Below are 20,449 nucleotides of genomic sequence, written 5' to 3' on the forward strand. Positions count from 1 at the left end.
ACATCTATTCACCGTCTCTGTCTGATCTGGGTGCTTTAATAAAATGACCACTTTCTTTCTCCACTTGGACTTTGAATTTTTTAAATGTCTCAAAAACTTCTGTTTTTTCCTTCAAAAAATACACCCAAGTTTTTCTACTATAATCATCAATGAAAAGTAGAAAATATTTATTTTTACCCAGAGACTGTGGAGTGATCGGTCCACACACGTCTGTGTGAACTAGCTCAAGTGGCGCCTTTGCTCTTGACATGGACTCCTTTGGAAAACTGGTTCTGAATTGTTTTCCAACAAGATATCCTTGACACAGTTGATGAGGCTGGTCAATATGAGGCAATCCGTTTACCATCTGCTTCTGTCCCAACTGCTTCAGTCCTCCAAAATTGAGATGTCCGTACTGTAAATGCCAAAGCCAGGGGGGACTTTACACACAAGCTTTCAAACATTTGGCCACGTCCGTCTGAATGATAATTGTGAACATTTTGTTTCTCGCCATGGGTACTCGTGCAATCAGCTCCTTTTTCTCATTCAACAGGAGTAGTTTCTGGTCCACCATGTGAACTTCATAATTTTTCTCCAGTAACTGTCCCAAACTGAAAATATTGCTTTTCATGCTAGGAACATAATAAACATTATCAATAAACTGGTGAGCGCCGTTTTTGAGCCGAATAAGAATTGTTCCTTTGCCTGTAATAGGAACCTTGGAGGAATCTCCAAATACAACATTACCGCGAACGGATTCATAGAGCTCCACGAACATCTTCTTGTCACCACACATATGGTTGCTTGCCGCATTGTCAAGATACCATATATTATTTTCGCGATTTTCTTCACCTTCGCAGGTAAGTAACACAGTGGCAGTTACTTCCTCATCTTGAATATTATTGGCAGTCTCTTCTACCTCCTTAGGCGGACTCCAACATTCTACCGCGTAGTGACCATACTTGGAGCAATTATAACACTGAATATTGGACTTGTCATGTCATTCATTCGGCCTCCAGTTTCCTCTTCCTTGATCGCGTCCTCGGCCTCTTCCTCTGCCTCTAGTGAATTGAGTGCTTCTGTCATTGTTGTTGTTGCCATTTTCATTTCTGCCTTGATTTCTGCCACGTCCTCGTCCTCTACCATTTCCTCCTCGACCTCTTCCATGTCCTCTGCTAGACTGACTACTTTTGCCATTTTTAAACACAGCCTTTGTTGCTAAGACTTGTTCTGTGGAATCTTCTCTTCGTTTCTCAAACCGCTCCTCTTGTGCTTGTAGTGACCCTACAACTTCGTCAACTGACATTTCACTGATGTCTCTAGACTCCTCCATAGCCACCACTACGTAATCAAATTTTGGTAGTAGTGATCGCAAAAAAATTTCAACAATTCTGGACTCTTCAATTTTTTCTCCATACTGCCGCATCTGATTTACGACAGATTTAACTCGGGATGAGTAATCACTAATGGCCTCCGTCTCTATCATCCTCATCATCTCAAATTCTCCTCTCAGCATCTGTAAACGAACTTTTTTCACTTTCTCCTCCCCTTGAAGAGAAACTCGTAGGATTTCCCACGCTTGTTTGGCGGTGGTAGCTTTGGCTACTTTCACGAACATTAATTCATCCAAAACTTGATGGATGAGTGTAAGCGCCTTTTGATCTCTTTTGCGATTTTTCTGCAGAGTATCTTTTTCTGCCTGTGTCAACGCTGCCTCATTGCCTGGGACTACGTAGCCTTTTTCGACAATATCCCAGATATCTTGACATCCGAGTAACGCCTTCATTCGAATACACCAACTTGAATAATTGGTTTTTGTGAGCTGAGGGTATTGATAAGGAAGTTTGAGACCGTCTGACATTTTTTATAGGGTCTGTTTGGCGAAAGACTGACTCTCGTAATATGGCTCTGATACCACTTTGTTGAAATACAAGGACTAAGTGAGGAATTTAATGTTTTTCGGAAATAAGAATTGACACTAAATAAATCCTTTATTGAACTTATTCTACTCTTACAAACACACAAAGATAAAACTTTGAAGCACCCTCCACTCTCAACACATTGCTATTTGCATCTATCTACTTATATATATATATATATATATATATATATATGGGTGAGATCCAGCGTGGGAAGTGCTTAAGTTGTGACAATAAGCTTATTGTGTAACATAACAAAACTACGTAGTTTTGATGATAATTAAAAATGGAAGGTGGCAAATTGGTAAATAAAATGAAAGAGAGGATAGAGAAAATTGTTTTATTTCTTTTCTTTAAAATACATTTTTCTGACATCTCTAATATCGTTTTTCGAAAAATTTTATACTATTAGACTCGTCTAAATTAGACGGTCATTTTAAGATCCCTGAAGTTCAAGTAAAAAAATCTCCGGAGAACGGAATCCGGGTGGGCGTTTTCCGGCGAGAAAAAAAGTTTCCAGAAAATTCTCAAAACATTCCAGCAAATGTAAAACATTATTCTAAGAAACTTTAATTCTTGGGTCGAAGTGGGATTTCTTACGGTTTAGTCCCAATAAAACGTTTTCCTTAATTTTATCCATTTTACATGCTTCAACAATTTGTTTGGACTATACCGTAAGAAATCCCGCATCGACCCAAGAATTAAAGTTTCTTAGAATAATATTTTACATTTTCTGGAAGTTTTTAAGAATTTTTTGGGCAATTTTTTTCTCGCCAGAAAACGGCTATCCGGATTCCGTTCACCGGAAATTTTTTTACTTGAGCTTCAGGGATCTTAAAATGACCGTCTAATTTAGACGAGTCTAATAGTATAAAAAAAATTTAAAAACAAGGTTAGAAATATTGAGAAAATGTATTTTAAAGAAAAGAAATAAAATATTTTTCTGTTGGAATAATATAAGTATTATGTTGGAACAAATGGTACACTAATTTGGAACAATGTAAGTAGGACAAAAAATATACCCAGAAAATTATCAAAAAATTTCAAAACATGTAAAACATCATTTTAAGAAACTTTAATTCTTGGCTCAAAGCGAGATTCCTTACAGTTTTGACTCAATAAATTGTTGAAGCATGTAAAATGGATAAAATTAAGGAAAACGTTTTATTGGGACTAAACCGTAAGAAATCCCACTTCGACCCAAGAATTAAAGTTTCTTAGAATAATTTGTTACATGTTCTGAAATTTTTTGAGAATTTTCTGGGCACTTTTTTCTCGCCAGAAAACGCTCACCCGGATTCCGTTCACCGGAATATTTTTTACTTGAGCTTCAGGGATCTTAAAATGGCTACCTAATTTAAACGAGTCTAATAGTATAAAAAATTTTGAAAAACGAGGGTAGAAATTTCGGGAAAATGTATTTTAAAGAAAAGAAATAAAACAATTTTATGTTGGAACAATATAAGTATTATGTTGGAACAAATGGTAGATTGATTTGGAACAATGTAAGTAGGATAAAAAACATACCCAGAAAATTATCAAAAAATTTCAAAACATGTAAAACATTATTTTAAGAATCTTTAATTATTGGCTCAAAGCGAGATTCCTTACAGTTTTGACCCAACAAATTGTTGAAGCATGTAAAATGGATAAAATTAAGGAAAACGTTTTATTGGGACTAAACCGTAAGAAATATCATTTTGACCCAAGAATTAAAGTTTTTTAGAATAATGTTTTACATTTTTCTGGAATTTTTTAAGAATTTTCTGGGCACTTTTTTTCTCACCGGAAAACGCCCACCCGGATTCCGTTCACCGGATTTTTTTTTACTTGAGCTTCATGGATCTTAAAATGACCGTCTAATTAAGATGAGTCCAACAGTATAAAATTTTTTGGAAAACGAAGAAAAAGTTGGGAAAATGTATTTTAAAGAAAAAAAATAAAAAAAATTCTCTTTCCTTTTATTTACAAATTTGCCACCTCCTTTTGGTTAATTACAAAATTGGTCCTTACCACACAATAAGACTTATCACACCTGATCCCATCCCTATATATATATATATATATATATATATATATATATATATATATATATATATATATATATACATATTCAATACAAGGCATTTATATTTTTAAATATATAATTGTCAAACTTAGCACACAATTTTGACTAATTTGGAATCACAAGTCCAAATTCATACATTCATGCATTATTATTTTTATCTTCTTTTTTTTAATAAATGCACACCTTATCTTATCCCCTTATCACGTGAACATGCATCTATTATTTATTTTTTTTATTTTTTTTAATAATATAATTAAGTTTATTACTTTTAACATGCTCTAGTTATAATTTACATCTGGAGACTACTCTTCACATTTTGAGGGACTGCCTAAAAGCAAAACAAATTTGGAATATTTTTATTCAATACAGTTTGCGGAAGTTTTGGAACTCAATAAACCTGCAATATTGTGTGATGTTTAATCTTAATGATTTTTCTCATTCGGAGATTGGAAGAAATTGAAAAATTTTGCTCTCTATCACTATTTGGTGGGTCTAGAAATAGCATTGCATTAGAGTGTTTGAAGGGAAGGATCAGCAACTTCACATGATGATTGACTTCCTTAGAACCAGTTTTGAAGAGAACGCAATCGCCTATAGAATGGACAGGGAGAGGAACATACACACTCGTTTTAGATGAGAGATTCAGTTGAATGGCATCCTCCAGTTGCTAACGTGCAGGGCCAGTCCTGACAATTTATGGGGCCCAGGCAAAATAAAAATATAAAAAAATAATTTATAAGTAGAATTTTAAAATATATTCCTATAAATAATAAACAAACAAGTATTTCCTTAATGATTGTACGGGACATAGTATTACGTTCACCAAATATCTTTGCTTACGCAAAACTAAAAATTGCTTCACAATTTATTTAGATTAACCTTCAACCTATATTCAAAAAGTCAATTAGCTTACTTTTAGTTCTAAAATATCAATTATTTAGGTTCTTTAGAGCCCGAATGACATTAGTATACGAATAAAAACAATTAATCTATATATATATATATATATACTTAGAAATTTTTTTGGGCCCCTTCCAACCCTGGGCCCTAGGCCAATGCACTCCCAGTCTTGGCCTAGGGCTGACCCAACTAACGTTTTCAAGCTGGATACTGATGGTTGTAGCAAATGTAACCCCAGGCCAACATGGACTGGGGGAGTTATCAGAAATCGATTAGGAAATTAGATTTTAAGTTTTGCGCTCAACATCGGTATTTGTTCAGCTATTCAAGCGGAGTTGTGGGCTATCTATAAAAGACTGGAGCTTGTATGGAGCTTAGGCATTGACTATCTTATTGTGGAGAGTGATTCTAATTTTAGCAGTTTCTTGGATAAACAATAGAGATGGTAACTCGAGTACATGTAACAACCTTATTGGTGCATGTTCTGAGCTCATTAATAGAAGCTCGGATGTCATAATTCTTCATATTTTTAGAGAAAGTAATAGAGTGATAGATAATCTGGCTAGCTATACATTGACTTTGCCCAGAGGTATCCATGTGTTTCAAAATTACCCCTCTAGTGTTAGTCGTGAGTTCTGCAAGACGTTAGTGGAATTTTCTGGCCTAAAGAGGTGACCACTTAGTAGTGTCCCTCTATTTTGTCTTTAGTTTTTATGTTGTTTTGTTTGACTTTCGTGGCTCGTTGAGCCCTCCGTTGTATAAAAAAAACATATAACATTCACATAATATTGATAGTTGTTAGCGCATCTCCAACCCTAACAGTCATTCTAATTAGGATTAATTACATATAGATGCCATGTGGTTTCACGGATTTGCAGATAAGTATCTGTGGTATTTTTCATTACAAATGCAACCATGTGGTTAGAAACTTGATGTGGTTTCCTAAAGCTTGTTTATGTCATTGATCTTATATATTAATCTCTGACACAGACTATCCCACCATGTCTTTTTTTTAATTCCACAAATTAATAAGGTTGCTATGACTCAAACCTGGACAGTTTCGTCCTAGAGGCTCTGATACCATGTCTTGGAATCGATGAAACTAAAAATTTGAGCTGATTGTTAAGACCCAATCATATATCTTATATTAATCTCTAACATCAATCACATTGAGTATATTTTTTGTCTAACTTGTTCATTTTTTCCTTATCTTTTGTTGCTATATTTTTCATTTATTTTAATAAATTTGGTTTTGGAGTCAGGAGCGTCACTTTCTAGTGCCAACCTAGTTGAAATTAATCCGCTGACTTTAGCAACCAGCCTTTTAATTAAATATAAATATTATCAAAATTAGATATGTGTTAACACTATTTTTAATATTTATTTTTGTTTGGAACAAAAAAATATATGGATATAAAGAGTACTCTATATGGATATTGTTCCAACATTTATCCTTGATCCAAGTGCTTCCTTGATAGATAATGCTTCTACTGGAGCAACATCAATTGTTCCTTCAATTAAACCATTAGTAGCAGCTACAAATTCACCCAAAGAGCCCCTAATGATACACTCGAATCCAGTTGTACCAGTCCCTTCAAAAATTGCAGCATTGACATTGAGTTTGAAGCAACCGAGAATCTGTAGAGACCAATGAAGATCTAACGAATCAATAGGAGGAAGATAAGGCTTACAAACAATTTGAGAAGCTTTCCAATTAGCAAGAAAGTGAACTTCATTATAAAGTAAAATAGAAGCTGTAGAAATTGTTTGGTTCCATATAATGTCATTCCTATTAACCCAAACAATCCAACAAATCATAGCAGCACACAATCATAGAACAGGGGCTTAGAGGAGATAAAGACCAAAAAATTGAAAAAATTAGAGAATTAGGAACTAATGTCACCGATGGGAGAGAGGTGCCAAATCCCTCGAGCTGTACCGCAACAAACAAGAGCATGGAAGGTATCCTCAATACTTTTCGAGCAAATTGGACAACATCCAAGACTGGAACCCGATGATACTTCAAATTAGCCATTGATGGGAGGCAGTCGGCTAGAGACCTCCATAACAGATTCTTGACCTTTAGAGGAATATGAAGATTCCAAATTGAGTTCTAAAATGATTGCAATTGACCATTATTAACATCAATTGAGACATAAAGCTCTTATAACCACTCTTAATGGTGTAAGCACCATTTATATCCCCAGACCCGTACCAAGAGTCATCCAATAATCTTCAACTAAAAGGAATTTTTCAGATAAGCATATGATCTCTCGGTGTAAAAATTCCAGCAATTAGATTCATATCCCAAAAACGCCTACCAACTTCGAACAAATCTGCAATATTTTCGATCTGTAAATCATCCAACCTAGTACTTTCCAAACACGGATTGTGCTCATAAGGGAGCCACAATTCACTCTAAATGTTGATATTTTTCCATCGCCACCATACGATGAGAACCCGAGACTAACGTGTTGAAACACATTTCCCAAATGATTTTGATTTGATAAAAATATTTAAATTAGAATTAAATCCCTAAGTTAAAATATTCCAACACATTAAATTTAAATGCTTTGATTCATTTGCTACTAATGTGTTTGTTCAAGTGTTGTTTGGAGTATTTAATTCACAAGTGTAAAAGACATTAAGAACAAAGCTCAAAGCCCATTAAGCAAGGTCAAGGCCCAAGCATAGTCAAACAGATCTAAAGCTTATGAATCAACTCAGCCCAGCAAGAAGAAGGATCCAGAAGACTTGCTAACTGCTTCACAACGAAGCCACTAAGTTCAACGGACAACAGACAAAGCAGAAGTTGACTTAGCAAACTTTGAGACAAAGGCTACCTAAATGAGGAAAGTTTCAGTTGCATCAGAAAGGTTGTCGTCCCGCTGTCTAGGAATCTTTGCCTTAAATGGAGAGACAATCTGACGCACTGACCAAAGGTTACTGAAGCACTGATCAAGACAGAAAAGACTACGTTCTCATTAGTCGAAGACACTGAGGAGTGAAAGGGACAGTAGAGTCGTTTCCCTCCAATGGTTATTTTGAATTTCGAAATGACCGAAGGCTTAAGGTGTCACTATAAATTGGCCTTTCATTTGCTTCATTCGATGCTGATCTTCAGCAAGTCGAAACGGTGACCAAATTCCTACTTGAAGTTTCTGTGCGAAAAGCAAAGCAATCTTACACCAACTCTCATCTTTGTGTAAACGATTATAATAGATCTTACTAGTGTTCTTTGTTAATAGAACAAAAATCTTATCAATTCATAAATTGTTAGGAGACTCTGAGTTGTTCGGTTTTAGCACTTAGAGGTAGATAGTGTTGAGTATAGGATATAAAGGAAGGTACTCTGTATACTCACTGACTATTGTAAGGGGTTTGTGCTCTACCCAAAAGAGCTCAGTAGTGGATTAAAGCTCAGAAGGATTACGATGACTGGATGTAGGCAGAAGGCCGAACCAGGATAAAACTGCTAAGTAACATTCTCTAACTCTTAACTCCTTTATCTGTTTGCTTTTTATTGTGCCAGGTAAAACGCTTAACTGAACTAATATTGAGTTGTGTGAATTGGTGCTGAGCTCAGGAATAGACTCCTAAGTGCTATCTCCTGACTCAATGTTAGAAGCAGCCTTAGTCTTTGATTAACTAAAGCTACCTCTGACCTCACTCAATATCATTGTGCTAAGAATTAAGTGAAAAATCTTAAGTGTTAAAAGACACAAGTCGTCTTTTAAAGAGAAAAAATTTAAATAGTTCCTTAACCCCCCCCCCCCCCTATGAACTAATTCCTATGTCACAAGGGACCAACATAACAAAGGTTGGGCAGCAAGTAAGCTTCGCCAAATATAACTAGGATTATCACCAATTTCAGCCTTCATGAAAGTGATGGCTAGGTAATAGCAAGCCTTATACACACGAGCAACTAAAGAATATGGATTAGAAATTAATCCCCAACCTTGTTTAGCTAAAAGAGCAACATACAAAGCATATCCCACGATTTCCAATGAAGTCCACCCTTTCCATCCCATTGTAACCCTAGCAGAAAGATCATCATTTTCTCTATATCAGAACACAACATCGCACGTAAAAGAAACAAGCTCGTGGCATAAGAGGGCAAGTCATAAATAACTGATTTTAGTATTACTTCTTTGCCAACTCAAGACAAGGACCTAGTTTTCCAACTTTGTAGAACCATCCTTTTAATGTAACGGAAACAATCAGTTTTATTCCTCCCAATTATCGAATGTGCCCAAATAATTATCAGGTAAAGCAACTATGGTAACGCCTAAAGTAGGGCTAACCAAATTGCGGACATCAGTGGGACAATGCTTACTGAATGTGACAAAGGATTTGTTAAAGTTTATCTTTTGACCTGACACCCTTTCATACATCGACAAGCAGTGCTTAATAGCAGAAGCCTCAGAGTGAGAAGCTCTAAAGAAGAAGTAATTATTACCTACAAAGAATAAATGTGAAATTGAAGGATCATTCCTTGCAACACTAAAACCATCAATGATACCCAACTTGGAGAGAGCCAATGAGAGGCCTTCAGCATAAATAATGAACAGATAAGGCGAAATTGGATCTCTTTGGCACAGATCACATTGAGGAACAATAAGGCCAACAAAATGACAGCCACTAATCACATTGTACCTGACTTTACACACACACTACATAATTAGATTAGCCCATCTATCACAGAAACCTAATTTAAGCATCATTTGCTTAAGAAAATCTCATTCAAATCTATCATAAGCTTTTGACATGTCAAGTTCTAAAGGAGCCATTTTATCTTATATTCACGTAAACATTTTTATTTAGTATGTACTTTTTGTTTCTTTTTAATATAGTTTATAGTTACTTGAAGAGCTTTTAAGGAAGATCAAATTTACTTTAGAGAGTTGCATCCAAAACAAACCTATGGTTCAGGTTAAGTCCACTATATTAAGGCAACTGCTGTAAAAAAAAATTGGAAGTGAAAGTGATAGTCAAAGATCGATGATCATATGTCCACATAAAATTGACTAACATTTTTCTTTAGAATCTCACGAACTACCATATTGGATTGTTGGATGAATAAATCTTTAGCTCTTAGATTGGATTGTTCTCTTGATTGTTGTAAAAATTGAAAAGAAAGAAACAAAGGGTAGAAGGAGAAGATGTTTGCTATTGTTTCTAGAAGAGATGAGAAATAAAAAGATTAAATTATTTTTGTCCAAATGAAGTGAAAGTGTCTATATTGGTAAGTAGTGTGAGAGCTACTAAATATGTAAATGGGCTTTCAAAAAATCCGAGATTTGTAATTAACCCTATAATGCATTGATGATGCTCTTATTTACAAGGAAGCCAGATTTTAGCTTGCATTTGAATTCATAGAATGTTTATAATAGTTGTAATGTTCTCACACTTCGTGTGTAGGGATAGTTTTAACCGCCCCTATAAGGCTTAGAGGCAATTTTTCCAACCGCCACAAATCTGCCCCCAAAGGGGAGCTAAGTTACAGATTAGCGACGGAAATCGTGACTGACAGAGTAAGGTAAAATTTAGCAATGGACTTCTAGGGCGGTTTAAACTACCCTTACACCTTGTTCTGGAATACCACCTTTTGAACTGTAAGGGTGATTTTAACCGTCCCTACTCAATTTTGATAGATTACTAAATTCAATACATGATTCTAAAATTTAAACACATACTAAATTGATTGGAACATGCCATTTCAATCACTAGTTTGATATTGTTCATTTCAATATTTAAAAAAGAAATATAACATGAGAACTCTTATTGTTTCTAAGATGCTTCGCCTCATCCGTATTTTGCTAGACTCTTCAATAGATTTATCTTAACTTCAGAAACATTATCTCAAAACCATGCAGAGCCCATACTGTTTCAAATGATCTACCATTACTTTATTTTGTTGATGCCATTTCCAGCTCTGAATAGCTGTAAAATCCCAAAAGAATATATTAAAATATCATAACATACAAGTATGTTTTGTAATAAAACTTGTAACAATATTTCATGATTACTTATAAATATTTCAACAAATTCCTCAAAACTGAATACAAAAACCGAATATAAAATCATGTACAAAAATACCTCAAAATAGTCAGGAACCAGATAGCTTGAACACAAGGCCGCCAATTACAATTGCAAAACCACTAAATTACTTCATAAAAATCAAATGAGCTAGGGACATAGTACTATACAAAAGTTAATCAACGTGTCATCAACAAATTATCTTATAACCGTTTGATTCTCTGAAACTAATCCTGGAAAAAAGGGTCCAATACACAAGGCAAAAACAAGATGCAGCCTATGGTGTGAAAGGGATGCACGTTGAAATAGTTATGAGGCAATTGTATTATTTGTGCACTGATAAGTGCTAAAGAAGAATTGTTGAAAGGAGAAACATACAACAACAAGAAATCCTAAGGCCAGCTGAAAACATACAACATTATGCACTTTAGAAGACAGGAAGCTTCTCTACCGGCTTGAAGAGAAATTGAATACAGACTAGAGAATCAGAGACAGATACACATACAGATATGTCTGGTTTAATTACCCCAAGACATGGCAGCAACCGTTAAACCAATGCTTCCTCCTGCATAAACCAGGTCAATGTTCATTTCAACCTGATATGATCTCTAACTAATTAATAAAAAAAAAAAAAAAAAAAAACAGAGAATGAAACAAAGGCTTGATATGATCTCTAGTTTTGTGGTTAAAATAGAGGAAAAAATAGGATATACTAGTCGGTGGTCAAGTTGAAGAGCAGAAAGCTGGAAGCTAGGGTTCTTGTCAGGGCTGCTACCATAGAAAGCCTAGACACGTCTGAATCTAGAATTCATTCATATATTAAGTATCATAGGATACAAAAATGTGTCAAATCCATTTCATTTTGTACCATAGGATTTATTTCATATATTTTTCTCCTGCATCACACACAGAAAAAATGAACTAAAGATATTTGCTGTAAATCATAAGATCTTCATTTAGATTAAAGAAGATACAAGAGGACTAACACTTGAACCAGCACATAAATTACAGAAAATCTTTAACGCTAAATGGACAAGTGCCGCACGAACACAGACCCCCACAGTAACAAATTACGACATAGTCTCTCTTACTTGGAGAGATGTTGTAATTTTGCTTAAACCTTTCTATTTATTTCCTCACTCCTCTTTCTCACTTCCTCTAACTTCAATGCGAGATTCTAAATTCTTCAATTTCTGGTCATCAATGTGGGATTCTAAATAGGAATAGGCTGAACAAGCAATGACAAAACATGATCTTTGGTCTCACGGTCCTGAATGCCATACCCATCTCCATATTGATATATGTATTGCCATCCGAGCTAGGTCCATTGCTATGCCTATAAACGTTTTGGAGAGTACCGGAGAATCTACACACCCTTGTTTATTCATCTTCTTCCATGTCTTTCTAATTAAATGCCTAATATGTTGGCGTGCTTCTTCTTCTGAAGCTCCAGTTTCATTCATGTAACATTGTATTAATTTTGGAACATCACCTCTCTTCAATTCATCCTGATCAGTAATTCATCATAGACAATTATTTTATATATGTGGATATATAAAGATAAGATGCAGAAGATGCATGCTTACAGAAGATGTTCCTAGATCATTTGCTAGTCGAAAAACCATTGATGACAACCGCACTATCTCCGGATAATCCTTTAGCCATTTCAATCTGTCAATTGTGATTTTTGTTGGGAATAAACGCGGAAAATTTATTCCGTAAATATATTGACGAGCAAAATAATCAATTAAAATGACACCGGTAATTTAACGGACTACGTTCACGAACAAGTTTGAGAGTAAATTCTTCCACTATAAAATAGTAGGCGTACAAAGAGGGCGTTCTCTAGAAACTTTCTAGAGTTACAATAAGATAAGACCAAAATAGTAGCACTCAGGTGTTTCCCGAAAAACCTCAAAATAATTATCTTACTATTTTGTCTCTCTCCCGAAATGATTAAACTACCTTCTCAAAATTAAACACTCAAACTCTCAATTTTCGCAAAATAAAATCTGCCTCACTCTCTCTGCCTCAATTTCTAATCTTCACTCCCTTACATCCAAAATATCATCCACCACCCCTTGGCATTTTATACTGCCAAGGGGATGGAGCCAACAAGAACATTAAATGTTCTTGTTGGCACAGGAGATGGGGTGGCCGAATTTGTGCCACCCCAAATTAAGAACTTGACTTTTCTCCCTCTCCGGATTTACAAATTACACAAATGAGTCTCTAATTAATACAAATTACAAAATAGCACTCGTTGATCGGGATTTCACAACAATTCTCCCCCTCCCGATTATATGAGGGCTTTTGTTATCCCTGCAGCCATTCGACAGTATTCGAACTTTTCTCTTGGTAAGATCTTCGTTAACATGTCTGATCCGTTTTCATCTGTATGAATCTTCTCAAGCTGTAATAATTTCATCTCTAGCACATCCCTGATCCAATGATATCTCACATCAATATGCTTGGATCTGGAATGGAAAGAGGAATTCTTTCCAAGGTGAATAGCACTCTGACTGTCACAAAATAACTGATATTTTTCTTGACGGAAGCCAAGTTCGTTAAAGAACTTCTTCATCCATAATAGCTCTTTACACGCTTCCGTTGCTGCAATAAATTATGCTTCAGTCGTGGAAAGTGCGACACATTTTTGTAGTCTTGACTACCATGACACAGCTCCCCCTGCAAATGTAATCAGGTACCCTGATGTAGACTTCCTTGTGTCAGTATCACCAGCCATATCCGCATCTGTGTAACCAACTAGCACTGGTTCGGTATCTCCAAAACATAAACACATTTGTGAAGTACCGCGAAGATACCTAAATATCCATTTAACAGTTTCCCAATGTTCCTTTCCTGGATTTGAAAGGAATCTACTCACGACACCAACTGCATGTCCAATATCTGGTCGTGTGCATACCATGGCGTACATTAGACTTCCGACTGCTGAAGCATATGAAACTCTGCTCATTTCTTCCTTCTCTTTCTCAGTAGAAGGGCTCTGTTTGGAACTGAGTTTAAAATGATTAGCAAGAGGACAACTAACCATTTTAGCTTTATACATATTAAACCTTTGAAGTACTTTCTCAATGTACTTCTCCTGCGACAACCATATCTTCTTGGCGCTTCTATCTCGAATGATTCTCATGCCAAGAATTTGTTTTGCTGGCCCCAAGTCTTTCATAGCAAAAGACTTGCTCAACTGTTTCTTCAGATTGTTAATTCTGGAGATGTTCCTGCCAACAATCAACATATCATCCACATAGAGCAATAAAATAATGAAATCATCATCAGAGAATTTTTGAACGAAGACGCAGTGATCTGAAGTAGTCTTCTTGTAGCCTTGCTCCCCCATAACTGACTCAAACTTCTTGTACCACTGCCTTGGTGCCTACTTTAAGCCGTAGAGACTCTTCTTTAGCTTGCAAACATAATCCTCTTTTCCTTTCTTCTTAAAACCCTCTGGCTGCTCCATGTATATTTCTTCTTTCAAATCGCCATGTAGGAAGGCAGTCTTCACATCCATTTGCTCAACCTCCAGGTTCTGACTTGCTGCTAACCCCAACACAGTACGAATGGATGTCATCTTCACCACCGGTGAGAAAATCTCGTCAAAGTCGATGCCTTTTCTTTGACTGTATCCCTTCACAACCAGTCTAGCTTTGAATCTTGGTTGTGAGCTAGCTTCTTCGTTCTTGATTCTGAACACCCATCTGTTCTTCAAAGCCTTCTTTCCTTCAGGTAACTTCACCAGCTCAAAAGTTTTATTCTCATGCAAGGATTTCATCTCATCTTGCATGGCCTCGATCCACTTTTGCTTGTGTACATCATCCATGGCTTCTTCAAAGCTTTCTGGTTCTCCACCGTCAGTCACTAGGACATAATCATTCGGAGAATATCTGGTAGAACGTTGAATGGCTCTACCGGATCTTGTTCGAACTGGAGAACGTTCAGCAACTGGTGGTTGATGGTGAACTTCTTCATCAGCATCAACTGGTTCATTCTGAATGGGAGCGTCTTGAGCAACTATCTCTGGTTGATCAATTTGAATTTCTTCTCCAACCTGTCTTGGCACCGTTGTTGGAGGTACTAACTGAAGGCTTGGTGTACTAGTTTCAGGTCCAGAAGCATCTTTTCCAGACTTCTCAATGTCTTCAATTGTCTGGTCTTCCATAAAGACCGCATCACGGCTTCTGATTAACTTCTTGTGAACTGGATCAAAGAACTTATAGCCAAATTCATCTTGGCCATAACCAATAAATATGCACTCTTTGGTTTTGACATCAAGCTTGGATCTTTCATCCCTAGGAATGTGGACAAAAGCTTTACAACCGAACACTCGCAGATGTTTGTAGGAACAATCTTTTCCAGACCACACCTTTTCTGGAACATCGTAATCCAGCGGGACACATGGTGAAAGATTCAGAATATAAGCTGCTGTGACTAGAGCTTCACCCCAAAACTCCTTTGGCAACTTTGAATGTGAAAGCAAGCATCTGACTCTTTCCATTAAAGTTTTGTTCATTCTTTCAGCCAACCCGTTCAACTGCGGTGTTTTTGGAGGAGTTTGTTGATGTCGAATACCATGCTCCTTGAAAGTACACATTAAATGGACCAGTGTACTCTCCACCATTGTCTGTCCGAATGCACTTCAGCTTCTTGCCAGTTTATCTCTCAACCTGGGCTACAAAGTGCTTGAAAACCTGTAAGACTTGATCTTTTGATTTTAGAGTGTATACCCATGTTTTTCTAGAGTGGTCATCTATGAAAGTCACAAAATAATGAGCACCACCAAGTGACTTTGGAAATGGACCACATAGATCTGAGTGTACCAGATCTAATATATTTTCCACTCTAGAAGGAGAGGAACTCTTGAAAGCAACTCTGTTTTGTTTTCCGGCCAGACAGTTAGCACATTTATTTAAATTAACATGATCCAATCCAGTCAGCATATTTTTATTGGCCAATTTTGTCATGCCTTTCTCAGGCATGTGTGCGAGGCGTCTATGCCACAATTCAATTGCGTTTTCATTCTCCACTGCGTTGATCGCTTCTTGAGAGAGCTTTGTCTGTATAAGATACAGCCTTGAATACTTTCTGCCTCTTGCAATCACCATCGAACCTTTGGTGAGCTTCCATTGGCCATTGCGGAAGGTATTACAGAAGCCTTCTTCATCAAGCTTGTCTACGGAGATCAGATTCAGGCGCATATCTGGAACATGCCTGACATCTTTCAATACTAACTTCATGCCATTCTCAGCTTCTAGGTGAATGTCACCTTTTCCCACAACTTTAGAGAAGTTGTCATTTCCCATCCTTACAACACCGAAATCTCCTGGTGTGTAAGATGAGAAAAATTCCCTTCGAGGCGTGGCATGAATCGTAGCACCACTATCAATCACCCAACTAGTCTCCTGGGTTACAAGATTTATAATATCAGCATCGTAGACAATATTGAACTCGGCAGCAACGTTTGCTCGTTCGTCGTCGGTACTGTCATCTCTCTTCTCTTCCTTGCCTTTGCTTTTTTCTTGCTTGAGTTTCCTGCAGAATCTTCTAATGTGGCCTTTTTTCTTGCAGTGATGGCACTCAACATTGGCATACTTGTTGGATTTCCCCTGCTCTTGCCTCTGTCTTTGGACCCTCTAGCTTCGCTCCTTCCTCTGGAATTTACAACCAGAACATCTGATTGTGGTGTAGAGGCTCCTTGCATCCTGCGCCGCATCTCTTCATTTAAAATTCCACTTTTGACAAACTCCATGGAAATTTTGCCATCTGGTGCTGAGTTTGAAAGTGAAATTCTTAGAGTATCCCATGACTCCGGTAAGGAAGCCAGCGTTAGTAAAGTAGTGAGCTCATTTTCAATTTTAAGCCCCATGCTAGAAAGTTGATCCACAATCCCTTAGAACTCGTTCAAGTGATCTGCGAGAGAAGTACCGTCTCGATATTTTAGTTGAATCAACTTGGTCAAATAAAATAATTTGTTGTTGCCGGTCTTTGAGGCGTACAAATCCTCGAGCTTATTCCACAACGTCCGTGCATGAGTTTCGCCAGCAATGTGATTATACACATTATCGTCAACAAACTGTCGGATAAATCCGCAGACTTGCTCATGCTCGAAACCCCAGTCTCCATCCGACTTGCCGTCGGGCTTGTCTGTCCCGAACACCAGAAGATGCATCTTCGTCACATATAGGAGATCCTTCATTTTGCTTCTCCATATGTGGTAGTTCGAACCATTAAGACTGACCATTTTGCTTGTCAATTTTGCCTCCATGTTAACTAGGCTCTGATACCAGTTGTTGGGAATAAACGCGGAAAATTTATTCCGTAAATATATTGACGAGCAAAATAATCAATTAAAATGACACCGGTAATTTAACGGACTACGTTCACGAACAAGTTTGAGAGTAAATTCTTCCACTATAAAATAGTAGGCGTACAAAGAGGGCGTTCTCTAGAAACTTTCTAGAGTTACAATAAGATAAAACCAAAATAGTAGCACTCAGGTGTTTCCCGAAAAACCCCAAAATAATTATCTTACTATTTTGTCTCTCTCCCGAAATGATTAAACTACCTTCTCAAAATTAAACACTCAAACTCTCAATTTTCGCAGAATAAAATCTGCCTCACTCTCTCTGCCTCAATTTCTAATCTTCACTCCCTTACATCCAAAATATCATCCACCACCCCTTGGCATTTTATACTGCCAAGGGGATGGAGCCAACAAGAACATTAAATGTTCTTGTTGGCACAGGAGATGGGGTGGCCGAATTTGTGCCACCCCAAATTAAAAACTTGACTTTTCTCCTTCTCCGTATTTACAAATTACATAAATGAGTCTCTAATTAATACAAATTACAAAATAGCACTCGTTGATCGGGATTTCACAACAATTTTATCCTCTGTAAGAAAAAATGCATGGACTAGTAGAACTGGACCAGAACCAGAAATCCATGCATTTTCTGTGTATTCTTCGAGTGTTGGTGTATATCTGCTATGGTACCATTTAGCCTCCAGTAAGTAGGCTTCACATAGATCTACCCACTGAACAATATAATCATTAATTAATGAATCCAATAATCAAGTTAAGCAACAATATTTATATTGAATCTTACAGCTTTTTTCAAGTAGGGAATAATATGAAATCCCTGTTCCTTAAGCACATCATAACCTATTTCGCTGATTGTATTATGGAGAGATACAAAACATATCTTCATATAATCCGGAAGTTGTTCAATTTCGTTTACATCCCATCTGAAATCACATGAATGATGTTAATTTTTCAATATTTGTATATGTTCAGAATATATACATATCATTTATCCAATTAACCTTTGAACAGCATCAGTAAACAATTCAAGTTCTTCCAAGGTCCCATAAATGTCATAAATGTCGTCAACAGTCGCTATCAATGCATTGATTTTTGTATACATTCTTCTGCAATATCCGAATCGTGGCTCATAGCTGTTTCCTACTGCCCATAAGAAGTTCTCCACTAACCTGTCCCTTATGAAGCTTAGCTTTTCAGCAAGGCATGTACTCTTCCACCAGCTTTAAGGAGAAAAAAAAATTTAATTAGTACTATGAGAATCCATGCCTTTTAAGAATATATAATTAGATGAGATTAATTTAATTAGTTACCAACCATGAGGCGTGTTGAAGATCAGCCTGGTATGTTGCTTGGACATTGTTGAAATCCAATTTAGCAAGCTCTAGGATATGAGAATCCATGCCTTGTTTAACCTCATACATATCTATGAACCACCTGTTTTCCAACCTTTGCATTCTCCAATGAAGTGGGAGCTCCAAAGCATGATTTATTAACTTTGAATAATATGGCTCAATTTCTTGATTTTGCTGAATAAGTTTTCTCAGATTATTGTATGCAAATTCTCTTGCTGCTTCTAACATATTGTCACCTTCTTCTGAATGGAATGAGGCCTCATACAATGATAGCATGCCCTTGTAATCCTCATACAGATCTGTTTTAAAGTTCCCAACCTCGTCTTGAAAATCACAAAATATCTCTGAACATTCATTAAGATCAAATATACTTATATGTTAAACCCATATTTGAATCAAACATGAAAAACTGGTGGGTGTGATAATTTATGTATACTGCCTATTCTCTTAATATAAGAAGTTAATTAAGATCAAATATATTTGGGTAAATGATTTATTAGTCCCACCTTTTTACATAACACGCTGTTTAATCCCCTATTTTAAAAACACATTATGAGATCTCTATCTTTTATCAATATTAACCATTTGTTCTTTTTATCTATTTTTTTTAAATTTTTAACCAAACATATCTTAGTTTTCAAGATAGTAATAGTACGATACAAAATGAACCATGTTACTTTCTTATTTTCTGTCTGTCTTTTTGTGCCAAATATAACAGTTAAAAATCTTAAACAAATAGACAAAGGACCAAATCGTTAATGTTGATAAAATATATCTATCTTATAATGTGTTTTTCAAAATAGAGGGACTAAACAACAATTGTTATGTAAATATGAGGGGACTAATAAATTATTTACCCAATATATTTATATGTGCAATTACCTTGAGATATGTTAAACCCATGCTGTCTCAAGAGTCTAAATTCAAGAGCTGTGGAGTGCAAATCTTTCTTGACTGATTTATCACTATGTTTTTTACTGAAAATACTCATCAGAATTCCATGTATTTGATCATGGAAATGATATGCTAATCCAAGTCTTTGTAAAAGGTCAATGAGCTCAAGTTGATCCAAAGGAGTTCTGGATTTAGCGAGCATCGCCTTCACTTCTTCCTTGAGCTTTCTAATACGATTTGTATACTTTTCTTCCTGCATTATATATAAAATCTTTCAAACTAATATTTGGCCTTAAATAGTATTTTATAAACAATGTCAAAGAAAGAAGAAAGTGACAATTAATATATATTAATATATATACCTTATATTGACTCCTCAAGGAAAGCACAAAATCAGAATCCCAAATGGTAGGTTTGTAGTTTGCAGAGCGTCTGACGATAGATTGAGTGGAAATAATTGGATTAAGAGAGTATAGTGTTTTTTATTTAGTAGTATCAATAGTCTTATGTTTCAGTTTGGAAAAAGAGAAATTAAGAATTGGTGCAGATAGAAGAAAGGCCATTTGGAAGTGGATGAAAATGAAAGAAGACAGTGCATGCCTAAAGTGATTGTGTTGATTTGTTTATATATCAGAGCTGAAATATGATTAAGAGCTCATTGTTGAGTTGTAAATTTTTTTTAATTAGGGAAAATTATAAAATTGGGTCAAATGGGAGACTCGTTTACATAACTGTTTTTTCAAAAAACAGAGATTCTCTGCTTTTGCAAAAGGCTGCTTTTCGGGTATAAAAGATAAACAGGAGATCACTAACCAAACACCCAATACTGTTTTTCAGATGTAAAAGGCAAATAACATGTCACTAACCAAACACTTAAAACTCTCCATTTTGAAGTGAAAAGGCAAAAATGAGCAAACAAACACCCCCTTAATCCATTTATTCAATCTATTCATGTGAC

At 36.1% G+C, this 20,449-nt stretch overlaps 1 protein-coding gene across 1 annotated transcript; it reads right to left on the minus strand.

Moving 5' to 3' along the window:
• Positions 1–17,321: 17,321 nt before the first annotated feature.
• Positions 17,322–19,750, minus strand: LOC136228938 (terpene synthase 10-like). The gene is made up of 5 exons (XM_066017443.1): positions 19,480–19,750; positions 18,560–18,941; positions 18,247–18,465; positions 18,030–18,168; positions 17,322–17,958 (listed from the first exon to the last, which is right to left on the minus strand). The coding sequence occupies exons 1-5, from the start codon at positions 19,748–19,750 to the stop codon at positions 17,770–17,772; spliced, it is 1,200 nt and encodes a 399-aa protein (XP_065873515.1). The 3' UTR covers positions 17,322–17,769.
• Positions 19,751–20,449: the final 699 nt, after the last annotated feature.

This window comes from Euphorbia lathyris, chromosome 5 (assembly GCF_963576675.1).
Source record: "Euphorbia lathyris chromosome 5, ddEupLath1.1, whole genome shotgun sequence".
In the NCBI taxonomy this organism is placed as follows: Eukaryota; Viridiplantae; Streptophyta; class Magnoliopsida; order Malpighiales; family Euphorbiaceae; genus Euphorbia; species Euphorbia lathyris.

Bases quoted from the DNA above. Each gene is read 5' to 3' on its own strand.
- LOC136228938 (XM_066017443.1), bottom strand. From the start codon at position 19,750: ATGCAGGAAGAAAAGTATACAAATCGTATTAGAAAGCTCAAGGAAGAA. The intron at 18,942-19,479 runs GTAATTGCACAT...ATGAATGTTCAG, and splicing joins TGGGTTTAACATATCTCAAG to AGATATTTTGTGATTTTCAA. The intron at 17,959-18,029 runs GTAAGATTCAAT...TATATTGTTCAG, and splicing joins TTCCCTACTTGAAAAAAGCT to TGGGTAGATCTATGTGAAGC.